The sequence below is a fragment of the Geotrypetes seraphini genome, chromosome 15 (genome assembly GCF_902459505.1).
Source record: "Geotrypetes seraphini chromosome 15, aGeoSer1.1, whole genome shotgun sequence".
Lineage (NCBI taxonomy): Eukaryota > Metazoa > Chordata > Amphibia > Gymnophiona > Dermophiidae > Geotrypetes > Geotrypetes seraphini.
The window spans coordinates 26129376-26156055 of record NC_047098.1 but is presented as its reverse complement, the minus strand read 5'-3'; the positions used below and the strand labels follow the sequence as shown (position 1 = coordinate 26156055).

General features: G+C 44.9%; 1 protein-coding gene across 6 annotated transcripts in view; it reads left to right on the top strand.

The window, feature by feature from the left end:
* CASZ1 (castor zinc finger 1) overlaps nt 1–26680 on the top strand; it is a 623486-nt gene that overhangs the window by 555770 nt on the left and 41036 nt on the right. For all 6 annotated transcript variants that reach the window (XM_033921948.1, XM_033921949.1, XM_033921947.1 and 3 more), the window contains 2 exons: nt 14195–14285; nt 16173–16337. In XM_033921948.1, the coding sequence (XP_033777839.1) occupies nt 14195–14285; nt 16173–16337 (256 nt within the window). The remainder of the gene's footprint in view (nt 1–14194; nt 14286–16172; nt 16338–26680) is intronic.

The window sequence follows — 26680 nt, the reverse complement described above, 5'->3', positions numbered from 1 at the left end:
TTAGAAAAAAGAGGAGGGAAAAATCCTCCTCTTACCACCCAAGTCAAATTCTTTTAATATAGTGAACCCAGTTGCTTGACTCAGCTTCATAATGAAACCCTTACTTGCCATAGTTAGAGGCAGCTTCTGCTTTCTGTTGCTGATTGACAACCAAATAACCAGCATTAAAAAAATATTTAGGAATCAATTTAGATTAATTAAGATTTAAAAAAACAACAACAAAAAAATCATATTTGCATAATAATTAATATAATACATAAAGAATAAGGATAAACATGTTTTAATTATGTATGATTGTTTTTATTTTTATGGATTGTGTGATTTATAAAATGAACTTGTAATACACAGTAGAAAGAACATGGAATTTAGCCCAGATGTGGAGTGTAATTATTTTATGTATTTCTTAATTTTGGTTTTCATCCATATTTCACAAAATGACAAGCAAAATACATCAGAAATAGCAGTTCTATCTATAACATTAGAAAACGTATAAAAACATAGAACTATGTTGGCAGATAAAGGCCAAATGGCCCATCCAGTCTGCCCATCGATAGCATCCACTATTTCCTCCTTTCCCTAAAAGATCCCACATGACTGTCCCACGCTTTCTTGAATTCAGACACAGTTTTTTGTCTCCACCACCTCTACCTGGAGCCTATTCCATGCATCTACCACCCTTTTTGTACAAACGTATTTTCTTAGATTACTCCTGAGTCTATCATCTTTTAGCCATCCTATACCCACTCATTCCAGAGCTTCCTTTCAGATGAAAGAGACTCACCTCATGTGCATTTATGCCATATCTTTTTTATGTAGGTATTTAAACTTCTCTGTCCCGCCTTTCCTCCTAACTATACATATTGAGATCTATAAGTCTGATCCCATATGCCCTATCACTGACCATTTTAGTAGCCTTCCTCTGGACTGACTCCATCCTGTTTATATCTTTTTGAAGGTGCAGTCTCCAGAATATTCTAAATGAGGTCTCACCAGTCTTATACAGGAGCAGTAATGTTTGAAGTTTCAAAATTATCCATAATACACTATGGGGTCTTTTTATCAAGTTTTTCCTACTGGAAAAACTACCTGAGTCCGTCCGTCATGCCCTTTCCCTTACTTTGTTCAAACGTAGGCTGAAAACCCAACGTTTTGAGAGAGCCTTCAACTCGTAACACTACTCCACATTGCCCTCTGCTCATCACCCTAGCCAGCAGTTTAACCATCCCTCTAAATGTTATCCCTACCCTGGCATCCTGTTTGGCTTGATCATTTAGACTGTAAGCTCATTTGAGCAGGGATTGTCGCCTTCGTGGCTCTGTATAGCGCTGTGTATGTCTGGTAGTGCTCTAGAAATAATTAATAGTAGTAGCATATTGGAAAACAGAGGAACCAAGAAAAAAAAAGTCAAGGGAAATATTTAGTAAGAAAACATAATGAGGGTGCCTCATTTCTAATTTTTCATAGGGATTGTCATTTCCCACTATCAAATCTATCTCAAAACAGTCGTACACGTATCAAGAAAAGTTTGCAAATGAGTCAGCTCAAAGAAAACATACTGCACATTATTTAATCTGATAATACACTTGCAAGGAAACTGAAGAAAAGAAGTCGCATCAAGTGCAAAACCTCTTGGCACATAGTAACAGATTTCTCTCTCCTGTGAGGTTTTACAGAGATCTGGAAAAATCTGTATCTAGAAATAAAAAATGTCTTCTACAAAAATGCAGTCTTGCTGTTGATCTTTATCTGATGAAACAAAGGAAACCCGCAAAACTGCCCTTCTAGTTTCTTCCGACTGAGACTCCTCCAAAAATCCTATTAAGATCAAACTGTCTGCAGATAATTTGTCATCTTGATCCAAAATTCCATCTCCTATCTACCTCTTGTGGGAAGGTACAAAGAAGGCCTTACTAAAAGGGGGCAAAGACTCTTGTTTTTACCTCTAAAATTTCCCATCATAATTTTTCTTGAAAATATCTACTGGGGGCACCAGTGGCACTTTTGGAAAATGAAGTACAGTCCTCTGATATTTAAGTCCTTCATATGGTCCTCTATAATTTCCAGTTTCCTTTGGACCAGCAGCTCTTTTGGGATGAGTATGCTCACTTTCTGTTCTACTGGGCTAACTTGCAGGAATCCAGATCCACTCCATGTGAATGAACAGAACGATGAATCTCTATTCAACCTAAGAGCAGAGGAAGATAGAGCCAATGACGATAAAGCTGACTACAGAAAATCCATAGTCACCTGACACGCTCAGCGGTACAATGCTCTTTAGAGTGTATCTTCTTGGATTTGCCATTTGCCAGTGTGGGACTCCTGATGCAGGCAATCTAGCCGAAACACGGCCCATGTCGAGTCCATGAGTTTTGGATTCCTTGATCTACTACATGTGTTGCACAACAAAGAAAAATGGGGAGACCCAATAATCCACAGTGAAAACAGAAACAAAAAATTGTGGATACAGATGTTCTGGAGATAATTTATTATACACTGACATATAAAAACATGAAAATTCAATTTAAAAAGTACAATGATATAAAATACAGTGATAAAAATCCAACCGGACCATACACGGTCCGTGTTTCGGCGAACACGTCTTCCTCAGGGGTCCAATGGTTTGCAAACTCGCATATAAAGAATTGGACTGAAAACAGTCTTGTCTTTAAACATGTGAGCAAAGAACACCGCAGACAAGCTGAAGTAGCAAAAAAGCGCTAAGGAGGATCAGTCATATGTGAGTTTGCAAACCATTGGACCCCTGAGGAAGGCGTGTTCGCCGAAACACAGACCTTGTGGGGTCCGGTTGGATTTTTATCACTGTATTTTTTTTTTTTAATCATTGTACTTTTTTAATTGAATTTTCATGTTTTTATATGTCAGTGTATAATAAATTATCTCCAGAACATCCGTATCCACAGTTTTTTGTTTTTGTTTTCTAATAAAGTAGGTTTTGAAGACCAGGCGCACTCTGCTCTCTTCTACTGGACCTTTTGACTGTGGTACAACACAGAAGAAACAGAAATGCATTTCCTCCTATACTACCAAATGACCCTAGTGAACCCAACAATAGACATGGAGGTACCGTATTTTCACGCATATAACGCGCATTCGTGTATAACACCCATACGCGTATAGCGCGCAGGTCCAAACCATTTGTGTAAAAAAATTTTTATATAGCACGCACACGCGTATACTGCGTATGCTGCTATAACCTCCTCCCACCACTCCCGCTTACTCCCTCTTCTGGCCTGCGAACCGGCATCCTCCCCCCCCCCGCTCAAGTCACCCCCTCTCCCCCACGATCCTACATCCCCCCAGCACAGCAAAGACATCGGTCGCTTACCCGATTGGGCACCGGTACCAGCACCAATGCACAGGACGTGCCAGTGCCCGAAGATCCTCCCTCGTTGGGCTGGGCTGGGCTGGGCTGGGCTGGGCTGGGCTGGGCGGTGCGAGGGAGATCCTCCCTCTTCCCTGTGCCGGGCTGGACTGGGCTTTGAACATTTGCGCATGCTCAAAGCCTTCTGGTCTCGCTCTCTCCGAGATTCTGAGAATCTCGGAGAGAGCAAGACCAGAAGGCTTTGAGCATGCGCAAATGCTCAAAGCCCAGTCCAGCCCGGCACAGGGAAGAGGGAGGATCTCCCTCGCACCGCCCAGCCCAGCCCAACGAGGGAGGATCTTCGGGCACTGGCACGTCCTGTGCATTGGTGCTGGTGCCCAATCGGGTAAGCGACCGATGTCTTTGCGGTGCTGGGGGGGATGTAGGATCGCGGGGGAGGGGGGGTGACGCGAGTGGGTGGGAGAATGCCGGTTCGCAGAGGGGATGCCGGATCGCACTGAAAAAAAAAAATTTGTATAACGCGCTCACACATATAATGCTCATGGTTATACTCGGTATGTAAAATCGTGTATAACGCGCGCGTTATATGCGTGAAAACATGGTAATTGTTAATGTTATCAAACGAGGAAATACAAGCCTAGGCACACGATTGCATTCGGTGCAGTCAGAGATGACCAAGTTCAGAACAGAGCTAAAAGATTTAATAGGGAGGTGGAGAGAGCGGAATGCCACATTTGATACTCAAGATGAAATGTTGGCTTTGAAAAAAGAGTCGGCAGTGCACGAGGCCGAAGTGCAAAAGTTATTTAAAAAGCTAGATGATGATGAGTATTGGGTCTTCCAGAGGGAGTGGAAACGGGACCAGGTTTTGCACCAGTGTCAGGACCTGAGAGCCTTGTGGTGGGAAGAGCACATATGTGGTCCTAGCCAAGCTGCCCAGTTATGGGAAACCAAGGCCAAATCTGGCCAAGATATTGGATTTCCACTATGAATTGTTATTGGCACGGACAAGGAACATGTGCAGACTGGATTATAACGGCCATTTGGTGGCAATCGTCCCCAATTCTAAAATGGGCTACAAAAGTGAAGTGGTGTTTTAAGTATGGAATCCAAATGGCAAAGAGGGGCCTTTTTGGAAGGGGAAAACGATCTTTTTTTAAGGAGAAGAGAGAGGTGGAGATATTTTTGCAGGTGCAGCTCCCTGAGGAAATCTCTCTTCGTGTCCTCCCCCAGTCCCAGAGGCAGATATTTAGACAGGCAAGAAGTAACAATCCATTTGCTGCAACTGAAAAATGCTGAGGTGACACAGAGGATTACAGATTCTTCTCTAATAATGATTCAGAAGAGGAAACTGAGATGCGATGAGGATACTCTCAAAAAAAAAAAATTGTTAGCAACAGAAACCGTGAAGGTTTGCATTGCAATTCTGCACTGTAGGTGGCCTTTCAGTGGAAAAGGTTTGGAACCCGAGTTGATCTTGTGAGATATATATATCACACCTGTGGTTTGGAGAAAACCCCTAGCCGTGTGGACAGAGACGATAACATCATTGCAGACTGGAAGAAGAAAGAGTTTGGTTTGCTCCAGTCGTACGGCCTCCCTATATAGAAGATGAAAATAACTGACTGACTTGCCGACCGACCCAGAATGGCTGCTCTGACCTTGCCATGTTATTTTCCTCCACTATTATAGAAGGCCCTAAGTTGCGCACGCAGGGCTGAACATTAACTGGTTATGCTTTGCAATGCTAGTTTGGGAAGTTTTTCCTTTTTTTGGATGTATTTAAACCATGCTGGACTTTAAAAAGTTGGTTAAGCACACCACCTCCAGAAAATAAATACAAAAAAAATAAATACCACACACTTAGCCTGTGCATGCACCCTAAGATCAACTGATCAAAACCTTCTTTTTATTCCCTCCATTAAAGATTTTTATTATACACGAAAAGGAAATTTTGCAGTAACAGCTCCAACCTTATGGAACCTCCTTCCACAACAACTTCGCGATGAACAACGTTTAGATAAATTTAAGACAGGCCTAAAAACCTTCTTATTCTGCAACGCATTTCCTAGTGCTTAGACTCATCATCCTTCCTTCTCATTCTAGCAACCAACCGCTTTAATAAAGCGACCCCCACCCTGTATGTTTTATCCCAACCCCACTATCTCCTTTTTCCTCTCAAATGTGTAACTTTACCCCTCCTCTCCCATCTACCCCCACTCTCAAGTTTGTCTTGTTATTTATATTTATGTTCACACTATATATTTAATATACCAATTTATTTTATCTTTAATTTTTTAGTCTTCCTATCTTTTAAATCTTATTGTTAACCGGCCAGATATTTGTTTGATGGTCGGTATATTAAAACTAATAAACTTGAAACTATTATAAGTTCAAGTTTATTTTAAATTTGAATGATCGCTTATTCAAAATTCTAAGCGATATACACATCAATAAAATTACAAATTTTTATGGGGCAACAAAACAAGCGGTAAAAACTCCTTGCAAAACATAAGAACATAAGAACATAAGCAGTGCCTCCGCCGGGTCAGACCACAGGTCCATCCTGCCCAGCAGTCCGCTCCCGCAGCGGCCCAAAACAGGTCAAGACCTGTCTGAATCATCAGAAGGGGCTCCCTGGGTTTCCCATTTAAGTCCTGCCTTCCTATCGAAGTCCTAGCCCTCCGGTCTTGCACATGCACGACCAGGTTAGTTTATACTCATTACCTGATTTACTTCCTATACTTGTGTTACCTCCCAGCTCCTCCCTCAGTATCCCACGATCCCTTTATCCCTCAGGAATCCATCCAATCCCTGTTTGAATCCTTGTACCGTATTCTGCCTGATCACTTCCTCCGGTAGCGCATTCCAAGTGTCCACGACCCTTTGGGTGAAAAAAAACTTCCTTGCATTTGTTTTGAACCTATCTCCCTTCAGTTTCTCAGAATGTCCCCTCGTATTTGCTGTCCCCTTCAGTCTAAAGAATCTGTCCCTATCCACCTTCTCTATGCCCCTCATGATCTTGAAAGTCTCTATCATATCTCCCCTGAGCCTCCTTTTCTCCAGAGAGAAGAGCCCCAGCCTATCCAGCCTCTCGGCGTATGAGCAGTGTTCCAGCCCTCTTACCAATTTCGTTGCTCTCCTTTGGACTCTCTCAAGTACCGCCATGTCCTTCTTGAGGTGCGGCGACCAATATTGAACGCAGTACTCCAGATGTGGACGTACCATCGCTCGATACAAAGGCATGATGACTTCCCGTGTTCTGGTTGCTATGCCCTTCTTTATGATGCCCAGCATCCTGTTGGCTTTTTTTCGAGGCTGCTGCGCACTGTGCAGATGGCTTCAGTGATGCATCCACCAGCACACCCAAGTCTCTCTCGAGTCTGCTGTCTCCCAACAATACCCCCCCTAATTTGTAGCTGAACAACGGGTTCTTTTTCCCTATATGCATGACCTTGCATTTGTCCATGTTGAAGCGCATTTGCCATTTGTTTGCCCAGTCTTCCAGCTTGTCCAGGTCCCTTTGTATTAAAGACTAACCTTACAAACATATTAAAACAAAAGGAAAGGATGGGAAGAGAAATACAAATTGTTGATAGTAAATAAGGCACTTACGGGAAAAAAAACCAATAGGAAAGGAGAGAGCAATGTAATTCAGAGAAGTTATGAAGTGGAATTGAAATGAGGCTCCTAATCAGGCTTTCTAACTATCAAATGCATCCTTAAAAAGAAAGATTTTTAATTTGCTCTTAAATCTGTCTAAATTGCGTTCTTCCCTTAGATAATAAATAGGGAGGGAATTCCATGTTTGAGGGGCTGTGACAGAAAAAATGAATTGCCGCCGTGTATTAATAATTTTAAGCGAGGGAGTTATTAGTAGATGTTTAACCTCAATAATCTTGTTGAGGTGTAGGGAATCAGTAATTTATGAATAAAAGCAGGAGTTTTGTATGGTTCATAGTCAAATGCGCGCAAGACAAGAGCGCGCGGACAAACATGCGCGCATTTGACCTGTCACCGTTTTGTATAGCAAAGATTTGAGAATTAGCAGACTTAATTTATATATTTACCCCAAAACGCTTTCCTAATGCGCTTTACACACACACTTTTATCAAGTTGAGCTGGAGGTTTTTAGCGCGGGCTAGCAAGGTAAGTGTTTTGACGCTTATGAGCTTCAGAGTATTTACCGCACCAGCTCGGGCTAAAAACCTCCAGCGCAACTTGATAAAAAGGGGCCCCCGAGTGTGTGTTAGGCCTTAGGCCCTTTAGAAGACAAAAATAAAAGGTGCCACATGACCTTCTCAGGACATTTTCAGAGTGAATGTAGACAAGTGCTTTTCCTTACAAATAAATTAAGTTACTTGGGCAGAGAGGTGACTCTTCATCTTTCTCTTAGGCAGCTTAGTGAAAACGACCCTGTTTGTGATGGCACACACGATATCGGTTAATCTGTGCATATCTTCAGCGGATCTATGTCTGTGAGAACGATGGATTCATTGGCCAGTTCGGAAAGGCAGTATGTTAAATTCAATAAACCATAACCTGAGTTAGATTTGTGCCTTGCATATTATACTCTTGGCATGGGGGGGGCAATTTTCCAAAGTATGTTAAATGGGTAAAAAGTTCAAACCATGTCAATTGGCCAAGTGAAAATCGCAGCTAAAAATACATGGTTTTCTATTATAGGGGGCAGGTCTTAACTGGACCCTGGTAGGAACCTATTTTATGAAGCAGAGTATCGCAAACTTCGCCGCAGCAGATTCCAGGAGTGCTGCGAGACGCTGGCGAGGAGGAGAGGAGCCAGTGCCAGCTGACTGATTACAGGACTTGCCTCTCACTTGCCCCTCCCCCCCCCCACCGGCTATAATAGGAGGCTCAGGGCCGTAGCTGGAGGGCATCCGAGCACATTCGGATGTCGATGTAATGACATCATGCATGCACGCAACATCATCACATCGACTTCTGCGCATTTCCAGATGCCTTCCAGCCGCAGCCCTGCGTTTAGTGTGCTCCGGCTTCAAAAAGTTTGCAGAACACTGGTATAAAGAAACAGGTGACGGGACAAAAGCGCGTGATACTTTGGTACGCCGACATTGCAACGCTAGACCCCAGCGCGCCGCCTTAAAAGTTACTTTTAAAGAGCTCCGATGGGGGGTGTGGGGAGAACCCCCCACACACTTTACTTCATACTCTTCGCGCTGCCATTGGGGAGGGTTCAACCCCCCACATTATAGAGAAAACTTAACTTTTTCCTAAAAAATTGGGAAAAAGTTAAGTTTACTCTATAATGGAGGGCTCCAACCCCCCCAACGGCAGCGTGAAGAGTATGAAGTAAACGGGGGGGGGGGGGGGGTTCCCCACTTACTCCCCGCTTCAGAGCTCTTTAAAAGTAACTTTTTAGGCAGCGTGCTGGGGTCTTGTGCCGATTTCTCTGCGCTGCAATATCGGCGCGCCGAAGTCCCGCGCACGAATGACTATGAACCAAGAAACATAAGCGTCTGTTTTCCTTTAAGAATTCTAGCAGAGCAACAAAAGTTTGTGCCTTTAAATTTGGGAGCAAGCACCCCAGTTCTGGACATATGTAAATAACTTCTAGTAGTCTGTGTTGCATGTGCGAGTCCCGCTTGTAAAAATACGTACCGTGTTAAATACATGTGAATTTACAGAATAGCACTTCGATAACATTTTGCTGTTTTATGCATGTACTGTTCATGCCGATATTCTAATGAATTACGTACATACCCCAAGATTCTGTATATTGTGATTAAAGTTATGTGCCCAAATCTGTGCGCATTGCAGATTTACATACGCAGTTTAATTGGTTAACAAGACAGTCAGCACTGATCATTGCCAGTTAGCAAGGCAATAATTGGCGCTCGTTAGAATTTACGCGCAGAACTTTCTAAGCATATTCTATAAAAGTGGTGTATGTAAATTCTAATGTGTGGATTTGAAAGGGGGCGTGGCCAGGGGAGGGCATGGGTGGGTTTTAGACGTTCTAAAAATGAAACGTACGGTTATAGAACACGCCCGATCCATACAAAATTGTAGGTGCAGGTATTTATGTCTGGTTTTCATTGGCGCCTACATTTTAGTCCCAGGGACAAGTGCTGTGCCACACCTAAATATAATAGCAATAAGCACAGATTTATCTGGTGCCTATTTTTTAGGTAATCTATACCAAATTTTTTCATATATATTTTTGTTTTTAAAGAATTTTAAAATAAAGATCACAATTTCTATGACATCATTACGACACCTAGAAATACTATCAAATTAACCACCATCTCATAATAATGGAAGAAAAAAAATTATATTTAACCACAATATATGTGATCCAAGATTACACAAAAATTATAAGCCAACTTCAGCAGAGGGTGAAGCAGCTACTTGGGTCTTAGCTTCCTCTCTAAGCAAAAGAACATAGTAACATAGTAGATGATGGCAGATAAAGACCCGAATGGTCCATCCAACCTGATTCAGTTTAATTTTTTTTTTCTTCTTAGCTATTTCTGGGCAAGAATCCAAAGCACTGCCTGGTACTGTTCTTAGGTTCCAACTCCTAAAGTCTCCGTCAAAGCTCACGCCAGCCCATCTACACCCTCCAAGCCATTGTAGCCCTCACCAGCCCATCCTCCATCAGACGGCCATTTGCAGACACAGACCTTGCAAGTCTGCCCAGTACTGGCCTTAGTTCTTCACTATTTACAATTATTTTCTCGTTATAGATCCTCTGTGTTCATCCCACATTTTTTTGAACTCTGTCACCGTTTTCATTTCCACCACCTCGCTCAAAATTCTACAAGGTGGTTGCGTTCAAAAAAACATAAAAATCTTACTCTGAAAACTTACAACACAGGTCCAAGGAAATCTCAAGAAAATATTTCAGTCCCAGCACTAGAACCCTTGGTCGAAGGGCCAGGAAATCTTGGCGTCATTTCTGAGCCATAATCAGTGCATGGCTTTTGCCATGTCCTTTGTGGATTTGCCACACAAAAGCATACTTTCAGCCACACTTGAGTGGAAGCATTTTCAGAGAACAATTTAAATGGCCAGAAGAGGATCTGGGTCATTTAAATTGCCAGTCTGGGGATGATATAACAATGTCCAGTTAGCGCCCAATCTGAATCTCTCTGTTTTGGACCAACTAACCAAATAGGGGGGTTTAAAGGATAACTTATAAATACTTATATTCAACAATTTTCTTCACATGCATTCAGAATGAAGACTTGAAATAACGTCCAAGGTCTCTTTACTGAGATTCATGCATATTTATGATACTTCATAGAAACATAGAAGATGACGGCAGAAAAGGGCCATAGCCCATCAAGTCTGCCCACTCTAACAACCCCACCCCCTTGAATTTACCCCCCTAGAGATACCACATGTGTATCCCCTCTACATTTTTTTTACCCCCCTAGAGATCCCACATGTGTATCCCATTTCCTTTTTAAAATCCGGCACGCTGCTGGCCTGAATCACCTGAAGCGGAAGTTCATTCCAACGATCGACCACTCTTTCAGTGAAGAAGAACTTCCTGGTGTCATCATGAAATTTCCCACCCCTGATTTTCAGCGGATGTCCACTTGTGGCCGAGGGACCTTTAAAAAAGAAGATATCATCCTCCACCTCAATACGGTCGGTGATATATTTAAACGTCTCTATCATGTCTCCTCTCTCTCTACGTTCTTCGAGTGAGTATAGCTGCAATTTATTCAGCCTTTCCTCATACGGGAGGTCTTTGAGTCCTGAGACCATCCTGGTGGCCATTCTCTGAACCGACTCAACTCTCAGCACATCTTTTTGGTAATGTGGCCTCCAGAATTGTACACAATATTCCAGATGAGGCCTCACCATGGATCTGTGCATAATAACCTCATTATTAATTATAGGGACGAGTTCTATCTTTAAATCAGATGATGGTAGATAACATTTAAAATAATGATTAAAAATTAAATTATTAATAATTTAAAGCACTTTTTGTGCAAAAAGAAAATTGTTGAATATAAGTATTTATAAGTTATCCTTTAAACCCCCCCTATTTGGTTAGTTGGTATATCCTTAAGTGTGGGTTGGATAATCTATAAATTGATCCACACATGTTAGTTTGAGTCTCTCTGTTTTGGAGGCTTTCCGGGGACAGAGTCAGCATTTGGCCAGTTCGGTGCCAATATTAATCATTTAATCAGCCAAGTTAACCACGTAATTAGGACCACAAAAATTCAGTCCTATCTTTATTCGTTTTGCCATAGCCAATTAAGTGCTAAATAACGCACTTAACTAGCTATTTTTTTGCTGCCCCAATGTGCCTGAAAATTCAGTGCCAGAGCTGAGACATGGCCCAGCTTTGAATTCCCTATGATAACGCTAATGGCAGTCAGCAAAATGCTAATGCTGATCACCACCAGTTGTATATTGGGCTCACCGTTTTTACCTTTGCCTCTTCCGACCTGCAACAGACCCTTTGGTCACTTCCTCTCGATGCAGCCAAAGGTACATAGGTTGTGGACATACAGTCTCTTAGCAACACTAAGGAGAGGGGGGCAGGCCTGGGCTCAGTACCTACATCATCCCTTTAAATGACTGGTGAGTGTGCCGTAGCCCTGCCAGCCAAAGAAATGAGATGCCTGAGCCATTTCCCTCCCCTTGTGCTTCTTCTGTAACGCAGCAGCCTGTGATGTGCCTCCTGCTGCCAACCCCAGGACTTAAGTGGAGGAGTGTCTTAGGGATTAGAGCAGCCACCTCAGCACCCTGAGGTTGCGAGTTCAATTCCCACGGCAGCTCCTTGTGACTCTTGACTTCATTGCCCCAGGTACAAAATAAGTGCCTGTCTAAAATATTTCATGCTCAGTTCGTGCAAGAACTGAGCATGCTCGGGTAGTCCTGGAGTTGGTGGCTGAAAGCATACCACCAACTTCGACATTACGGTGGAGTTCAAAGAGCCAGGGAGTGGCTTGGGCACTGTATTTCTTTGATGAGGGGCATCAGCATCCCTACCAGCAAAGATATGTTGAACGCGTGCAGGGAGAGGAGAGGAGGAAAGTGTTGCCCACCCTGGGGACCCCCCCCCAATAAAAAAAAACAACAAACAAACTTGGAGGAATGTAGGGAGAGGGGAGACATGATCGAAACATTTAAGTACCTCACGGGACGCGTCGAAGTGGAAGATGATATTTTCTTTCTCAAGGGACCCTCGGCCACAAGAGGGCACCCGCTCAAACTCAGGGGCGGAAAATTTCATGGCTACACCAGAAAGTATTTCTTCACAGAGAGAGTGGTTGATCATTGGAACAAGCTTCCAGTGCAGGTGATCGAGGCAGACAGCGTGCCAGACTTTAAGAATAAATGGGATACCAAGATAAGAAAATTGGGTCATTAGGGCATAGACAGGGGGTGGGTAAGCAGAGTGGGCTGTAGCCCTTTTCTGCCGTCATCTTCTATGTTTCTATGACTACACCCTTGCCAAGTGGATTTCAGACATCAAATTAATATGGGCAAAATGCTTTGAAAATTGACTTGTGTATAGAGTTGCTAAGAATTACATTAGCTGAATCTCTTCATAAAGACAGTTAATAAATCAAACATTATATGGTACGCAGCATGTACAATGGGCATGTGTATGACAGTATACAAGCTCTGTGTTGTTAAACCACAGAAATATTTGTCTTTAAAAATGAATAGAGTTGAACTGTTTCCATGTATCAGAAAGGCAAATGAATCAGTATAACCCATGAAGAAATGGTTCTAACAGGCTGAGCGTGGACTAAAGAACAAACGCCTAACATTTGTGAGTTTATTTCTGTGTAATGGTCCATGTTCTCTTCATGGTGTGTTGAAATTTCCAGTGTAATGAACAGTGTCCGAGGGAAATTAGATGAGCACAGTCATAGACCGATATGGTGGAGAAACATATGGAGGCTAATTTTATAATGGCATATCTATAAAAATTTCCAACATGCCTAGTTTCTGAATAATTTTAAAAGGCAGCATATGTGGTTAATCTACCATTTTTGCTCCTGGAATAATTCCCAGTAGGACACAAATTTCTCCCCTGTCCCAAGGCATGTACAAATGTGGAAGATGTGGGTTCAAGGTAAAGTATGGCCTCCATCCTGCTGTTGTCACTACTTTTAGCGCCTGTCCATGGATTGAGCACCAGCCACTCAACATGTGTTCTCATTAGCATGCACACTTGCAAAAAACATATACACTATTTTATACACCTGCCATTGTCTACATATGAAACATATAATATGCATGCAGAAGTACTGCACACAATTACCCCCATAGAGGAAAATGTTGTCCTTGCTGGCAAGGGACTGTGCCTTCTGCTTAGGAAAACGGTCAAATCCATTCCCCTTTACCTATGCCTTTACCCTCAAATTCTATAAATGGCGCTGAAAAATGCACATGCAGATTTGGTTACAGGCCCAATTTGTATGTGCCAGTTTAATTGAAATAATCAATTACTTATGCTAATTGGCACCAATTTGAATTTACATGCATATTTCGCTAGGCGGTATTCTATCAAGTTGCATGCAAAAAAAATGTAGTGTGTAATTAAAAAGGGGTGTGGCCAGGGGAGGGGGCAGTCACTAAAATAGTATAAGTGGGGGATCATGAGGATTTATACCTGGTTCTAGTTGGTATAAATCCTCGTGCTAAGCGCTGTTCTATAAGCGTCCAACTCGGAGTGCTGTTTATAGAGTAGACATCGATATTTACTTATTGTTTCAACACCCAAATTTGGGTGCCATTTACTGAATCCAGGTGCTTAGCGTCTCCTGTCACAGTAAGCATTAACTGACATCCGGAAATGGAAATACTGATTGTTATCTTGGTCCTCTCCAGGTTTTCGGGCAGTCAACACTGTGGGCACATTCACTGTGCGTATCAGTATCGAGAGCACTACCACTGCCTGGACCCTGAATGCAACTACCAGGTAGGGTCACGGATAAAGAGGAGGAGGGTTAGTAGGGTGTAGAGCAGAGAAAGGGTCAGGGACATGAGGGGATCTTGGAAGGGTAGTGGGGGGGTATGAAGAACTGAAAGGGAAGAAAGAGTAGAGTCATGATGGGAAAAGAAGGTGAGAGGAATGGGGAGAGGGACCTGGAGCAGAAAGAAGGAAGAACTTGGGGAAGAAAATGGGTGGGGGGGTATGAAGAAGTGAAAGGGAAGAAAGAGTAGAGTCATGATGGGAAAAGAAGGTGAGAGGAATGGGGAGAGGGACCTGGAGCAGAAAGAAGGAAGAACTTGGGGCAGAAAATGGGGGGGTATGAAGAAGTGAAAGGGAAGAAAGAGTAGAGTCATGATGGGAAAAGAAGGTGAGAGGAATGGGGAGAGGGACCTGGAGCAGAAAGAAGGAAGAACTTGGGGCAGAAAATGGGGGGGGGTATGAAGAAGTGAAAGGGAAGAAAGAGTAGAGTCATGATGGGAAAAGAAGGTGAGAGGAATGGGGAGAGGGACCTGGAGCAGAAAGAAGGAAGAACTTGGGGCAGAAAATGGGGGGGGGGGGGGGGGTTAAGGCAGTGAAGACATGGAACAATGATATGCTTGAAGGGATTCAATTTACACCCACTTCTCTATCTTTGACTCAGTATTTTTCTTCTGCTTCTTTGGGCTTCCAGCCTAATCAGACCCATCCCCCCCTGAAGCTTGGGTGATAATGAGCCTTCATTCCTAAAAGCCCTAATTGTTAACCTAGTTAACACAGTCGTCAAAGCAACTTTGCTTATCCAGGGGCACTGAATGTGGCGTCTTCCAGAGCCCAGTACATGGACACCCTGATTCTAACCAGTAGGTGTCACTGTCATACACTGTGTGTACTCCCTTCTTATGTCTCTAATTTGTGCAGAGGTCATAGAGCCTCTGTCTTTGACTGTAATTGGTGTGTCCTCACTCTCTCTCTCTCTCTTTGCCTGTGGTATGCACAGTGGGCAGAGCAGAGCAGAGATACCTCAAGCCATAGGGCAGAGTAGTGATTGGACAGGACCCAGCCTTCTTGAGTGCTACATGCTGTGTTGTAATTCCTGGGAGATCTGCCAGATCACTTAGTGTGGTTTCTTGTTGGGTGACTCTCTTGTGAAGGACTATAAAGGGAGCAAAGAATGGGAGATGGATGTCGAGCCTTCTGTAGAGGGGAGAGAGAGTTCATTTCTTCCTCTCTTCTCTTCATTCTCATTGTGCTGTGGAGAATTCCACTTCCTTTTTAAAGTATATGTTTAGTGTAGACGTGTGCAGCAGAAGTTCAGGGACACAGATCTGAAAATTCAAGGAAACGTAAGCTTTTTACTTAGAATCCACGCCCTTAGCATCTTCTCTATAAGGCAGTGGTCTCAAACTCAAACCCTTTGCAGGGCCACATTTTGGATTTATAGGTGCTTGGAGGGTCTCAGAAAAAAATAGTTAATGTCTTATTAAAGAAATGGCAATTTTGCATGAGGTAAAACTCTTTATAGTTTATAAATCTTTCCTTTTGTCTAAGTCTTAATAATAATATTGTCATTTATAGCTAAAGAGACATGCGATCAAGAAACTGTTTTATTTTACTTTTGTGATTATGATAAACATACCAAGGGCCTCATAATAGTACCTGGCGAGCTGTATGTGACCCCCGGGCCGCGAGTTTGAGACCACTGTTATAAGGCATCCGTTATCCACTGAATGGAAAAAAGCAACAATACAGCTTTGTATGGATGGAAAGTTTAAGGCATATTTTCGCCTTTGCATTTTTTCTCACCATGTCTCAATCTTTTTCTCTTCCCGTTCTCGATTGGTATCGCTCCCTCTGCGTTGCCTGCTCTATCTCTAACACTTTCTCTCTCTACAGAGATTCACCAGTAAACAGGACGTGATCCGACATTACAACATGCACAAGAAACGGGATAATTCCCTCCAGCACGGTTTCATGCGCTTCAGCCCTCTGGATGACTGCAGCATATACTATCACGGCTGTCACCTGAACGGAAAAAGCACACACTACCACTGCATGCAGGTAACATCCCTCCATCCAATCCAGACACTTAAAGATTTCAAACCAAGTCGAGATACTAGTCTGGCCTCTCCTCAGATCACACTTACTGGGTTGGTGCTACTCGGCCTCTCTTTGGCTTGGATCCAAGAGCAGAGGGAGTCCAAGCTGAGGACTATCCCTTTTTGTGTTTAGGCTGACATGGAGACAGTGCCGTAGCGAGGGTGAGCGGTGGCGTCCCTTCCCCGTACCTTTTTATCTTTGGCACGAGCAACCACAAACTTGCTGCCCACGCCGGCTTTGGCGTTCTCTCTGACATCACTTCCTAGACGCGGGTCCCAGAAGTGACATCAGAGCGAGCATCGAAGCCGGCGCGGGCAGCTCACGCCAAAGTTAAAAAGATGCTAGGGGAAGGGAAGGGGCACGCACACGGCAGGGGAGGAATGAGAAGGGGGGTGGAGAGCAAGAGGGGTGCCAGGGCCCCGTGGAAAACCACCGCCGCAGCCCCCCTAGTATGCCACTGGAAGGAGAACCTGTACAATGGGTGTCTGGAGATCTAATGACTGGCCAAAAGATCCCACTGGGGACTTGCTAATGTTACAGCCACATTTAAAGCAAGCAAATTAAATCTTTTGTTAACCTAAAAAAGAGATCTGTCAATGCATATTGACCTTTTGGCTTAGATCAGTGGCCTCAAACTCGCGGCCCAGGGGCCACATGCGGCCCACCAGGTATTATTTTGAGGCCCTCTGTATGTTTATCATAATCCCAGAAGTAAAATAAAACAGTTTCTTGATATGTCTCTTTAGCTATAAATTACAATATTATTATTAAGACTTAGCCAAAAGGAAAGATTTATAAACTATAAAGAGTTTTACTTCATGCAAAATTGTCATTTCTTTAATAAGACATTAACTATTCTTTCTGAGGCCCTCCAAGTACCTACAAATCCAAAATGTGGCCCTGCAAAGGGTTTGAGTTTGAGACTGCTGGCTTAGATCAAGTGTAATGTCTGAGCCATGAAGTGACAACAGTTCCTTTCCTTGTCATCAAGAACCCCAGTGGGGAATAGTGTGGAGAATTCCACTTCCTTTTTTAAAGTATATGTTTTGTGTAGACGTGTGCAGCAGACGTTCAGAGACACAGATCTGAAAATTCAAGGAAACATAAGATTTTTACTTAGAATCCACACCCTTGACAGCATACATAAAGGCCTCTTATAAGGTACACTCAGGCCCCTGCCATTGAAGGGGGAGGGCAGTTTTCTGGATATTCACCTGCGTAAAATGACCTGACTGAAAATTCTGCTAAAAGTATGGAATGAGTCAATAAAATGTATGCTTAGTCACAGAAAAAAAGAGGCATTTCTGAAGGCACGTTTATTATGATGGGTTGTATCAATAGAAGTTCCGTCAGCCGAAAGCCTGAAGTCATAATGCCGTTGTACAGGGCCATGGTGAGACCTCATCTGGAGTACTGTGTGCAATTCTGGAGGCCACATTACAGTAAAGATGTGCGCAGAATTGAATCGGTTCAATGGACGGCCACCAGGATGATCTCGGGGCTCAAGGGTCTCTCGTACGAAGAGAGACTGAACAAATTGCAGCTCTACACTCTTGAGGAACGTAGGGAGAGGGGAGACATGATCGAAACATTTAAGTACCTCACGGGACGTGTCGAAGTGGAAGATGATATTTTCTTTCTCAAGGGACCCTCGGCCACAAGAGGGCACCCGCTCAAACTCAGGGGCGGAAAATTTCATGGCGACACCAGAAAGTATTTCTTCACCGAGAGAGTGGTTGATCATTGGAACAAGCTTCCAGTGCAGGTGATCGAGGCAGACAGCGTGCCAGACTTTAAGAATAAATGGGATACCCATGTGGGATCCCTATGAGGGTCAAGATAAGGAAATTGGGTCATTAGGGCATAGACAGGGGGTGGGTAAGCAGAGTGGGCAGACTTGATGGGCTGTGACCCTTTTCTGCCGTCATCTTCTATGTTTCTATATGTTTCTATGTTACATTCAGTCTTGAAATGTGTGCCTCTTATTTTTACTCACCCCCTGCCCTGCCAACCGTACAAATAGCTGGTAGGCAGTGCACACACTTTTGATATGCTAATTGTAAAGAGACACTGCAGGTTTTCAAAGTAACTATCCCCCCCCCCCCTTTTTAAGAAGCCGCGTTTTGCTTTTTTTATCGCCGGCTGCAGCGGTGTTAGCTCCAATGCTCATAGAATTCCTATGAGCATTGGAGCTGATAATGCCACAGCTGGTGATAAAAAAGCCTAACGCGGCTTCATAAAAGGAATGTATGTAACTACCTTCATTATCATTATGTTCAGAGGTGGTAAATTAACTTATAACCCCCCTCTTTTACTAAGGCTGACGTGTCCATTATATTATATGGACGAACCCTGCTTCCAAAGCCTTCCATCCCCGTGGGAGTCCGTTGGATAGAGGGGGGTCCCCATGGGAGTCCTGTGGGAGTCCCGTGGGTTAGGGGGGGATTTCCGCGATCCCCGTTTCCGTGCAGACCTCTACTGTGAAGCCAAAAACAAGGAAATAAACCCCACAGAAAAGCAATATAGGTTGTACAAGTGGGGATGGAATCATACACATTAACCAGGGATAAATCTTTATTAAAATAGAACAGTCTCTGTTGTATATTCAGCCCATGTCATGGACCCGACACTGTCCGTGTTTCGACGTGTAAACCTGTCTCAGGGGTACGAATGATGTCCAGCAGATGGCGCTGTTATGACCTCAAAGATTTCTGTGCGTGGTAAAACGGGTACAATCCTAGAGTAAAAATGTATTCCTCCACCGGGATACGCAGCAGTCCTAAATCCTTACAGAGGCAGGCTTAAATGCCGAAACACGGACCATGTTGAGTTTCCAAGTTTATTAAAATTTTGATAAAACGCCAATCATAAATTCTAAGCGTTTTACAGTAAAAAAAAAAAAAAAAATTGGGGGAAACAATCAAGAGTCTAGTTAAAAACAATACAGACATAACATACGAGAAAACAATACAGAATGAATATACAATAGACAGTGTTATATTTTATTAAAGATTTATTCATTTTATATTATCCCTGGTTGATGTGCAGTTAACTGTACTGTGCCATCTCTAAATGAAGTGTAAGCAGTCCTAAGCTCTCACACATTGGATAGAGTACTGGCTCTTGTGTTGGCGACACTGTCATGTATGTCTCTGTGGGCCCCTCTGAGCAACAGCATTTGGAGATTTACTGTAAGATGTTACTCAGTACAACCTAGGAGGGCAGATAAGCTTTTCACGGGCTATTAGAATGAAGAAATCCCAAAAACATCAGGATATTTGAGAGGTGCTTTGGGATGTGTATAGAAGAGGTGAGGGTATGAAGTGACAAAGTGAAGGTGGGAAAGATGTTCTCTAATCAGGGTTGGTTGGATCAGACACCCTGTAGGTTTCCTGAGTGTCTCTTCCTGACTGCATTGCTCAACCTTTCCCCCTTCCGTGTAATAGTTTTGCTTTGGTTTCATTCAAAGCTTCTCCACAAGAAACCTGCCCTTTAACACCATGCACAGATCTTTTGAAATTTCCTGCCGATAAGATAAAATATTAATGATATTTCTAAAGCCCTCATCATCTCATTTTGGATGCTAAAAATGCAACTATGTTTGCTCCAATAATTCCAGAAGTGGGGTGGGATTTATCCTTGAAATGGAGCTAAATTTTGGCATCCCACCAGAGCAGGGTTGGGTAGGGGGTTATGGTCCCCAGGCACCAACCTGAAGGAGGCCCTTGAGGAGAATTTGGCGTCTGTCTTAAGGTACAGGGGAGGCTCTGTCAGATGCAAATGCTAATTCTATTTGTGGAGGAGGGAGATAGGTAGGAAGGGTTCCCAAACACCACAAAGAAGTAGCAGCAAGGGAAAAGAACCTGAATATTACTTATTGCAAACGAAGCACCAGTCAAATAATTAAGCTATATTCGTAACTATGCACCATTTACGGAATGAGGAAATAAAACTCCTGTGTGACTTCCAGTTGATATATGCCTGATATACTCTATTTGCCTCATTCTGTAATCTTTTATGCATAGCGCACAAAATTGCACACACGGCTTATAGAATGCATAATTTAATTGACACATTAGCTGTTAATTGCACTAAATGGAGTCAATTTGTTTTAATTTGCAGTTACGCAGGTAACTGCAATTGATATTCTGTAATTTTAACTCACAGATTCTGTGGTGTGTATGTAACTGCTAGCGGGTATGGATGTGGGAGGGGCATGGGTGGGTCAGGAGTTTGCCCAGCTAAGGTTATAGAATGCCAACAGTTACGTAGGCAACTGTTAACATTTTAATCATGAACACTTATTCCAGCCATTACATCAGGGGTGCCAAACTCAATCAAGGGGCCGAAATCTAAAACACAGGCTAAGTTGCGGGTCAAATTTTTTATTAAGAAACTTAATCTTAGTAGAAGTATAGATCCTTCCTCATCCTCAGACACCTGTGGCGCGGTCAGGCACTTGTGTGGCGCGCCCTGCTCCAACCTAGCTTTTACACTGGGACTGGGTCCTTCTGCCTGCAAATGGGTACTGAGGCAGCGTGGTGAGGAGCTTGGAGCGTCACTGCGAGGAGGGCAGTGCGTTCAGGCGCTTGGAGCGCCACTGGGATTGGGGGCTGCATGGTCAGGCGCTTAGATGCAGCACAGTCACTGTGGGCCATAAAAAAAACAGCCAGGCGGGCCGGATTCAGCCCCCGGGCCTTGTGTTTCACATCTGTGCATTACATCAATAATAATAAAACGCTAGAGTGTGCATGCGCTCTCGAAAATTCGTGAGGTGTGGCGCCGTGAGGTGTGCTTCTGTGGCAACATTCTAACCTCACGGCGCATGCGGGGGCTGAAGGCGCGCTACTGTGCTTTCTCCCTGTCCTCGGCGCGTCACCGCCTGCCCTCACTCGCTGCTGCCTCTCACTCGCTGCCTGCCCGCATCCTCGCCGTGTCATCTCACTCGCCGCCGCCGCTGATCCTCCTCTTCAGAGCAGCCTGCGATCGTGGCCAGCTTTAAAGAACCTCGCAGGCCGCTCTCCAACCTCAGTAGCACGCTCCCTCTGACGCACGGGATCGCATCAGAGGGAATGTGCTACCGAGTTGGAGAGCGGCCTGCTAGGTTCGCTAAAGCCGGCCACCAAGATCGCAGGCTGCTTTGAAGAGGAGCAGGCCAGAAGACACTGGGATGGAGGGGAGGTAAGAAGGGGATCAATACTGGGAGCCAGAGGGAAAGGGAAAGGGGACTGCTTTGGGGGGAGGGTGTGCTGGGAGGGAGACAGAAGGGGCCATGGAGAGAGAGGGAAAGGGGGCTTCTTTGGGGGGGAGGTGTGCTGGGGCCAGCTTTGCTCTGGGAGGAGACAGAAGGGGCCATGGAGAGATAGGGAGAGGGAAAGAGGGCTACTTTGGGGAGGAGGTGTGCTGGGGACAGACAGCTTTGCTCTGGGGGGGAAGACAGAAGGGGCCATGGAGAGACAGGGAGAGGGAAAGGGGGCTGTTTTGGGGGGGAGGTGTGTCCTAGGGGCAGACAGCTGGGCTCGTGGGGGGGGGTAGGGGGAGACAGAAGGATACAGACAGCGGCCAAGGAGAGAAAGATAAAGAAACACAGACAGGCAGACAGACACATCTATTCTAGCACCTGTTAATGTAACGGGCATAAAGACTAGTAGTAACATAATAGATGACATCAGGTAAAAGACCTGTATGATCCATCCAGTCTGCCTAATAAGATAAACTCATAGCTTGAGTTATAATGCAATACTACATAGACATATTTGACCTTGATTTGTCCTTGCCATTTTTCGTGCACAGACTGTAGAACTCTGCCCGGCACTGGCCTTGTTTCCCCAACTACTGCTGCTGCCCTCAAAGTCCCACTCCAGTCATGATCCAGGCATAAATGGTCGAAATCTGCCTGGCACTGGCTTTATTTCCCAATTACTGGAGTTGCCATATAAGTACTGCTAAGTTTCTTTGGTTCCATTCTCTTTCCATACAGGTTTCCGTTGTGTTTATCCCATGCATTTTTTAATTCAGTTACCATTTTCATTTCCACCACCTCCTGCGGGAGGGCATTCCAGGTATCTATCACCCTCTCTGTGAAAAAATACTTCCTAACATTGTTTCTGAGTTTTACCCCCCCCCCTCCCCGTTACCTCAGTTCATGTCCTCTGGTAAAGGTTTGTTTGTATATTAATACCTTTCAAATATTTGAATGTGTGTAGCATATCTTCTCTATCCCTCCTTTCCTTTAAGGTATTCACCTTCAGGTCATTAAGTCTCTTCTTACACATCTTGTGGCACAAACTCATACCATTTTAATAACTTTTCTCTGAACCACTTGAAGTCTTTTTATGTCCTTAGTGAGATGTGGCTCCAAAATTGAACTTGATACCACAAGAAGGATCTCACCAACAACTTGTACAGGGGCATCATCATCCCCTGTCTGTGCAGCCTAGCATTCTTCTGGCTGTAGGCCACTGCCTTGTCGCATTGTTTTTCTACCGTGAGATCCTAACTAGAGAATGACACGGGGAAAAAATCTGTCCCCGTCACCGGCCCACCATCCTCTGCACCGCCCCGTCACCGCCGATCCCTTCACCGCCCCGTCACCGTCACCGCCATCCCTTTCACCGCCCCGTCACCGCCACTGCCATCCCATTCACCGCCCCGTCACCGTCCCCGCTGCATCCATATAAGCCTTTTTCCTTTCACTCCCTCCTTCCAATTTGAGCCGGGAACACTAGCGATCGCACGGTCCCCGCGGCCACTACCTGCCTGCCCGGTCGATCCTGGTGTTTGGCCGGCTCTCTCCCTTCTCCTCACCTTGGTTTGTGGGTTTTCTTTTTCGGCAACCTGCGCGCTTTCCCAGGGAGCCGCACACGCGCGGCTGCTCAGTGTTCGATCTTCTGCTCTGCTGCAACTTCCTGTTTCCGGTTGCGTCAGAGCAGAAGATCGAGGCTGAGCAGCGGCGGGTGTGCGCGGCTCTCTGGTAGCGTGCGGGTCGCCGAGGAGGAGGATCTGCGGACTGGGGTGAGGAGAGGGGAGAGAGCTGGCTGGACACTGGAATCGATTGGGCGGGCGGGGTGTGAGCTGCGGGGACCGCGCGATCCTTCATGCCTCACTGCGGGGGACAAGACCATTCACCGCCCCGCGGGCGGTGAATGGCCTTGTCCCCGTCGCCGCAGCGACTGCTAGTTTTCTTCCCCGTTTTCGGCGGGTGACCCGCGGCTAAAATGCGGTGGCCGCGGGTAAACCGCCACCGTGTCATTCTCTAATCCTAACCCACCTATGCCCCTCCCACATCCATACCCGCTAGCAGTTACAGACCTGAGCTGTGCTTATCAATCTCTCACCTCACTCTATACTTCTTCATGTTGAATTTTAACTGCTAGACCTTGTATCGTTCTAATATTTAGAGATCTTTTCTTGTGGTTTCTAGTCCATCCAGGGTGTCCACTCTGTTAGCAATCTTCATGTCTTCCTCAAAAAGGCAAACTTTTCCTTCTAACCCTTCAGCAAGATCTCTCACAAATATATTAAATAGAACCTGTCCCAGTATCGATCCATGAGAAACTCCACTACTCACCCTCCTAGCAAATTCTGTTTGTCACCATCCTCTGTTGTATGTCGAACAGCCAGGTTTCAAACCAGTTTCACCATTTTATGTTTTCAGTTTATTCCATGAGTCATCTGTGAGGAACCATATCAAAGGCTTTGCTGAAATCCAAGTAGATTGTATCTAGCGCATGTCCTTTATCCAGTTCTCTGGTAACCCAGTCAAAGAAATCAATTAGTTTCGTTTTGCAGGATTTTCCTTTGGTAAAGCCATGTTGCTTCGGATCCAGCAACCTGTTGGATTCTAGAAAGTTAAATATCTTTTCCTTCAGTAGTGACTCAATCATTTTCAATTCCAATACATAAACATGAGGCTTACTGGCCTTTAACTTTCCCACTTCTTCCCTGTCACCGCTTTTGGACCATATCTACTCGCCTCCAATCCTATGAAACCTCACATCTCTAAAGATCTATTGAACTCACTTAAGGATAATAGGTGAAAATAAACAGTTATCTACTCTGCTCAGCATTTTTTGGAAAACTGACTCCTCCCTGCCTTTGTAAAGTACTGTGCAAACTGCCATCCATTGTATATCTCTTGCACTCTGTTCATAGCAAAATGTATCTGCTGCAGATAGATTACATGTACTGTGCACAGGTGCATACGTACTGTATGTCTGTCAGGAGAGAGCCTAGGTTCTGTTGGAGAAAATTGTCGAGAAACCTAATGATAGCAGATGATCTGCCTGATGCCCCACTCCAGAGTATGTGCAGTGTCAGGCTTTATCTCTCACTTGTTTTGTGCCTGGGCCTGCTCTGTGCTTATCTGTTGCTGCTTTAGTTAGTATCCACCTTCTCTAGGAGGCTGTTCCTGAAAGACCGTTGAGCTAGCAGGATGTCGTGTGGATATCTTTATGGAAGAAAGAGCCCATTCTAGAACTCTCTTTTATCAATAGATCTGGTTTTATGAGCTGGATTGGGCTCACAAACAAATTGCTTTTCTGTCCTCCTCTCTCTCTCTGTGTAATGGGTGACTAAAATTACGCCAGGTGTACACCTGGCTGGGCCTCCGCATGTGCGGATCACCAGACTTGATGGACTGAAGGTCTAATCTGGAGATGGCGGTTCTTATGTAACTTATGTAATTCCCCTGGTTCACTCGGCACTGACCTAGTGAAAGGAACAAAACCCCGGATTCTATAAAGGTCACCCAAATTTGGGTTCACATCCTGGAATAGTGTTCAAAGTAAGTAAATGAGCCGTTAATCAATTATTGTCATCAACTGGCACCAATCAGGACTTATTCGTGGATCTGCCTATGCACTGTTCCATAACACTGCGCCCCCCCAAATTATCTCGAATGCAGATGAAAAGGGAGGTGTTGCTAAGGAGGTGCATATGCAAGTCAGAGGGGTTCACACAGTTTAGGTCAGGGGTCTCATAGTCCCTACTTGAGGGCCGCAATCCAGTCGGGTTTTCAGGATTTCCCCAACAAATATGCATGAGATCTATATGCATGCACTGCTTTCAATGCATATTCATTGGGGAAATCTTGAAAACCCGACTGGATTGCGGCCCTCAAGGAGGGACTTTGAGATCCCAGGTTTAGGTGCAGTCAGTGGCGTAGTAAAGGGGTGCGCGGGGAGGTGCGGTCCACCCTGGGCGCGTTCTTCCTAAGGGCATGGCCCTCCTCCTCCTCCTCTCCACACCCCCCCAGCTCCTCTTCTTGCCTTTCCCCGTACCTTTTTTACTTCCCTGGCGTGAGGTTGCTGCCCGCGTCAGCATTTCTGACATCACTTCCAGGACCTGTGCCTAGGAAGTGACGTGAAAGGAGGAACCGACGCTGACGTGGGCATGCTGCTTACGCCGGAAAAGTTTAAAAGGTGGCAGGGGGGAGGGGAAAGGCGGGGGAGGGGCGCCTCCACCCTGGGCACCGCTCACCTTTACTGTACCATTGGGTGCAGCGTTATAGAATAAGGTGGTTTTCATGCTCAACTGCCTTTGGCTGCATGCCAACATTTACAAGTCCGTGCTTCCAAAGCTGGGCACAGGGATCCACGCTACGCAGTAGCATAGACAGGCAGCTGATTTAGGGTGGGCCTGAGAGCAAAGAGGGTGGGCCAAAAATGTCATCTCTGCTGCCCCCTTCCCCAACTAAAGCAAACCCAAATTTAATTTCTGCCCCCACCCCAGCGCTCCCCAAGGTAAATAGCATAGCTGTGCTGGTGGCAATCCCCATGCCCCATCAGCCGAAGACCTTCTCACCACAAAAGAGTTTACATGCAGTGCTCCCTCTAAGGACTGGGTGGATATGTGCAAATTTTTTCTCATGTGAGTGACAGGTTCTAAAAAAAAACCCAACAGTGTTCCAGATTTACGAGTACTTTGTAAGCGACCGTGTAAAATACGTGAGCGACGATCCTGGAATGTATAAGCCATTGCTCACGTGCTCAGCATAGAGATAACATAGTTTACATGTTGGGCAGCTGCCGGCGCTGTCCTGGAGCCGGAGCCCCCAGGCTTCATGCGCGTAGGCTAAGTTTTGCACAGGTGTGGGAGGCCAGCGACTTGGAGCAGTGGCAGCTCTGGGTCAGCACCGGCGGCCATCCAACATGTAAATTCTTTCGGCAGGGAGGAGATCTTTGGCTGGCAGGGCTTTGGAATCCCCGCCAGCCACACCAAAGGAGATGACATTTTGGACGGGTCTGAGCCCAAACTGGGCTGGCCCCAGCCCACCCAGGCCCACCTGTGGCTATGCCACTGAC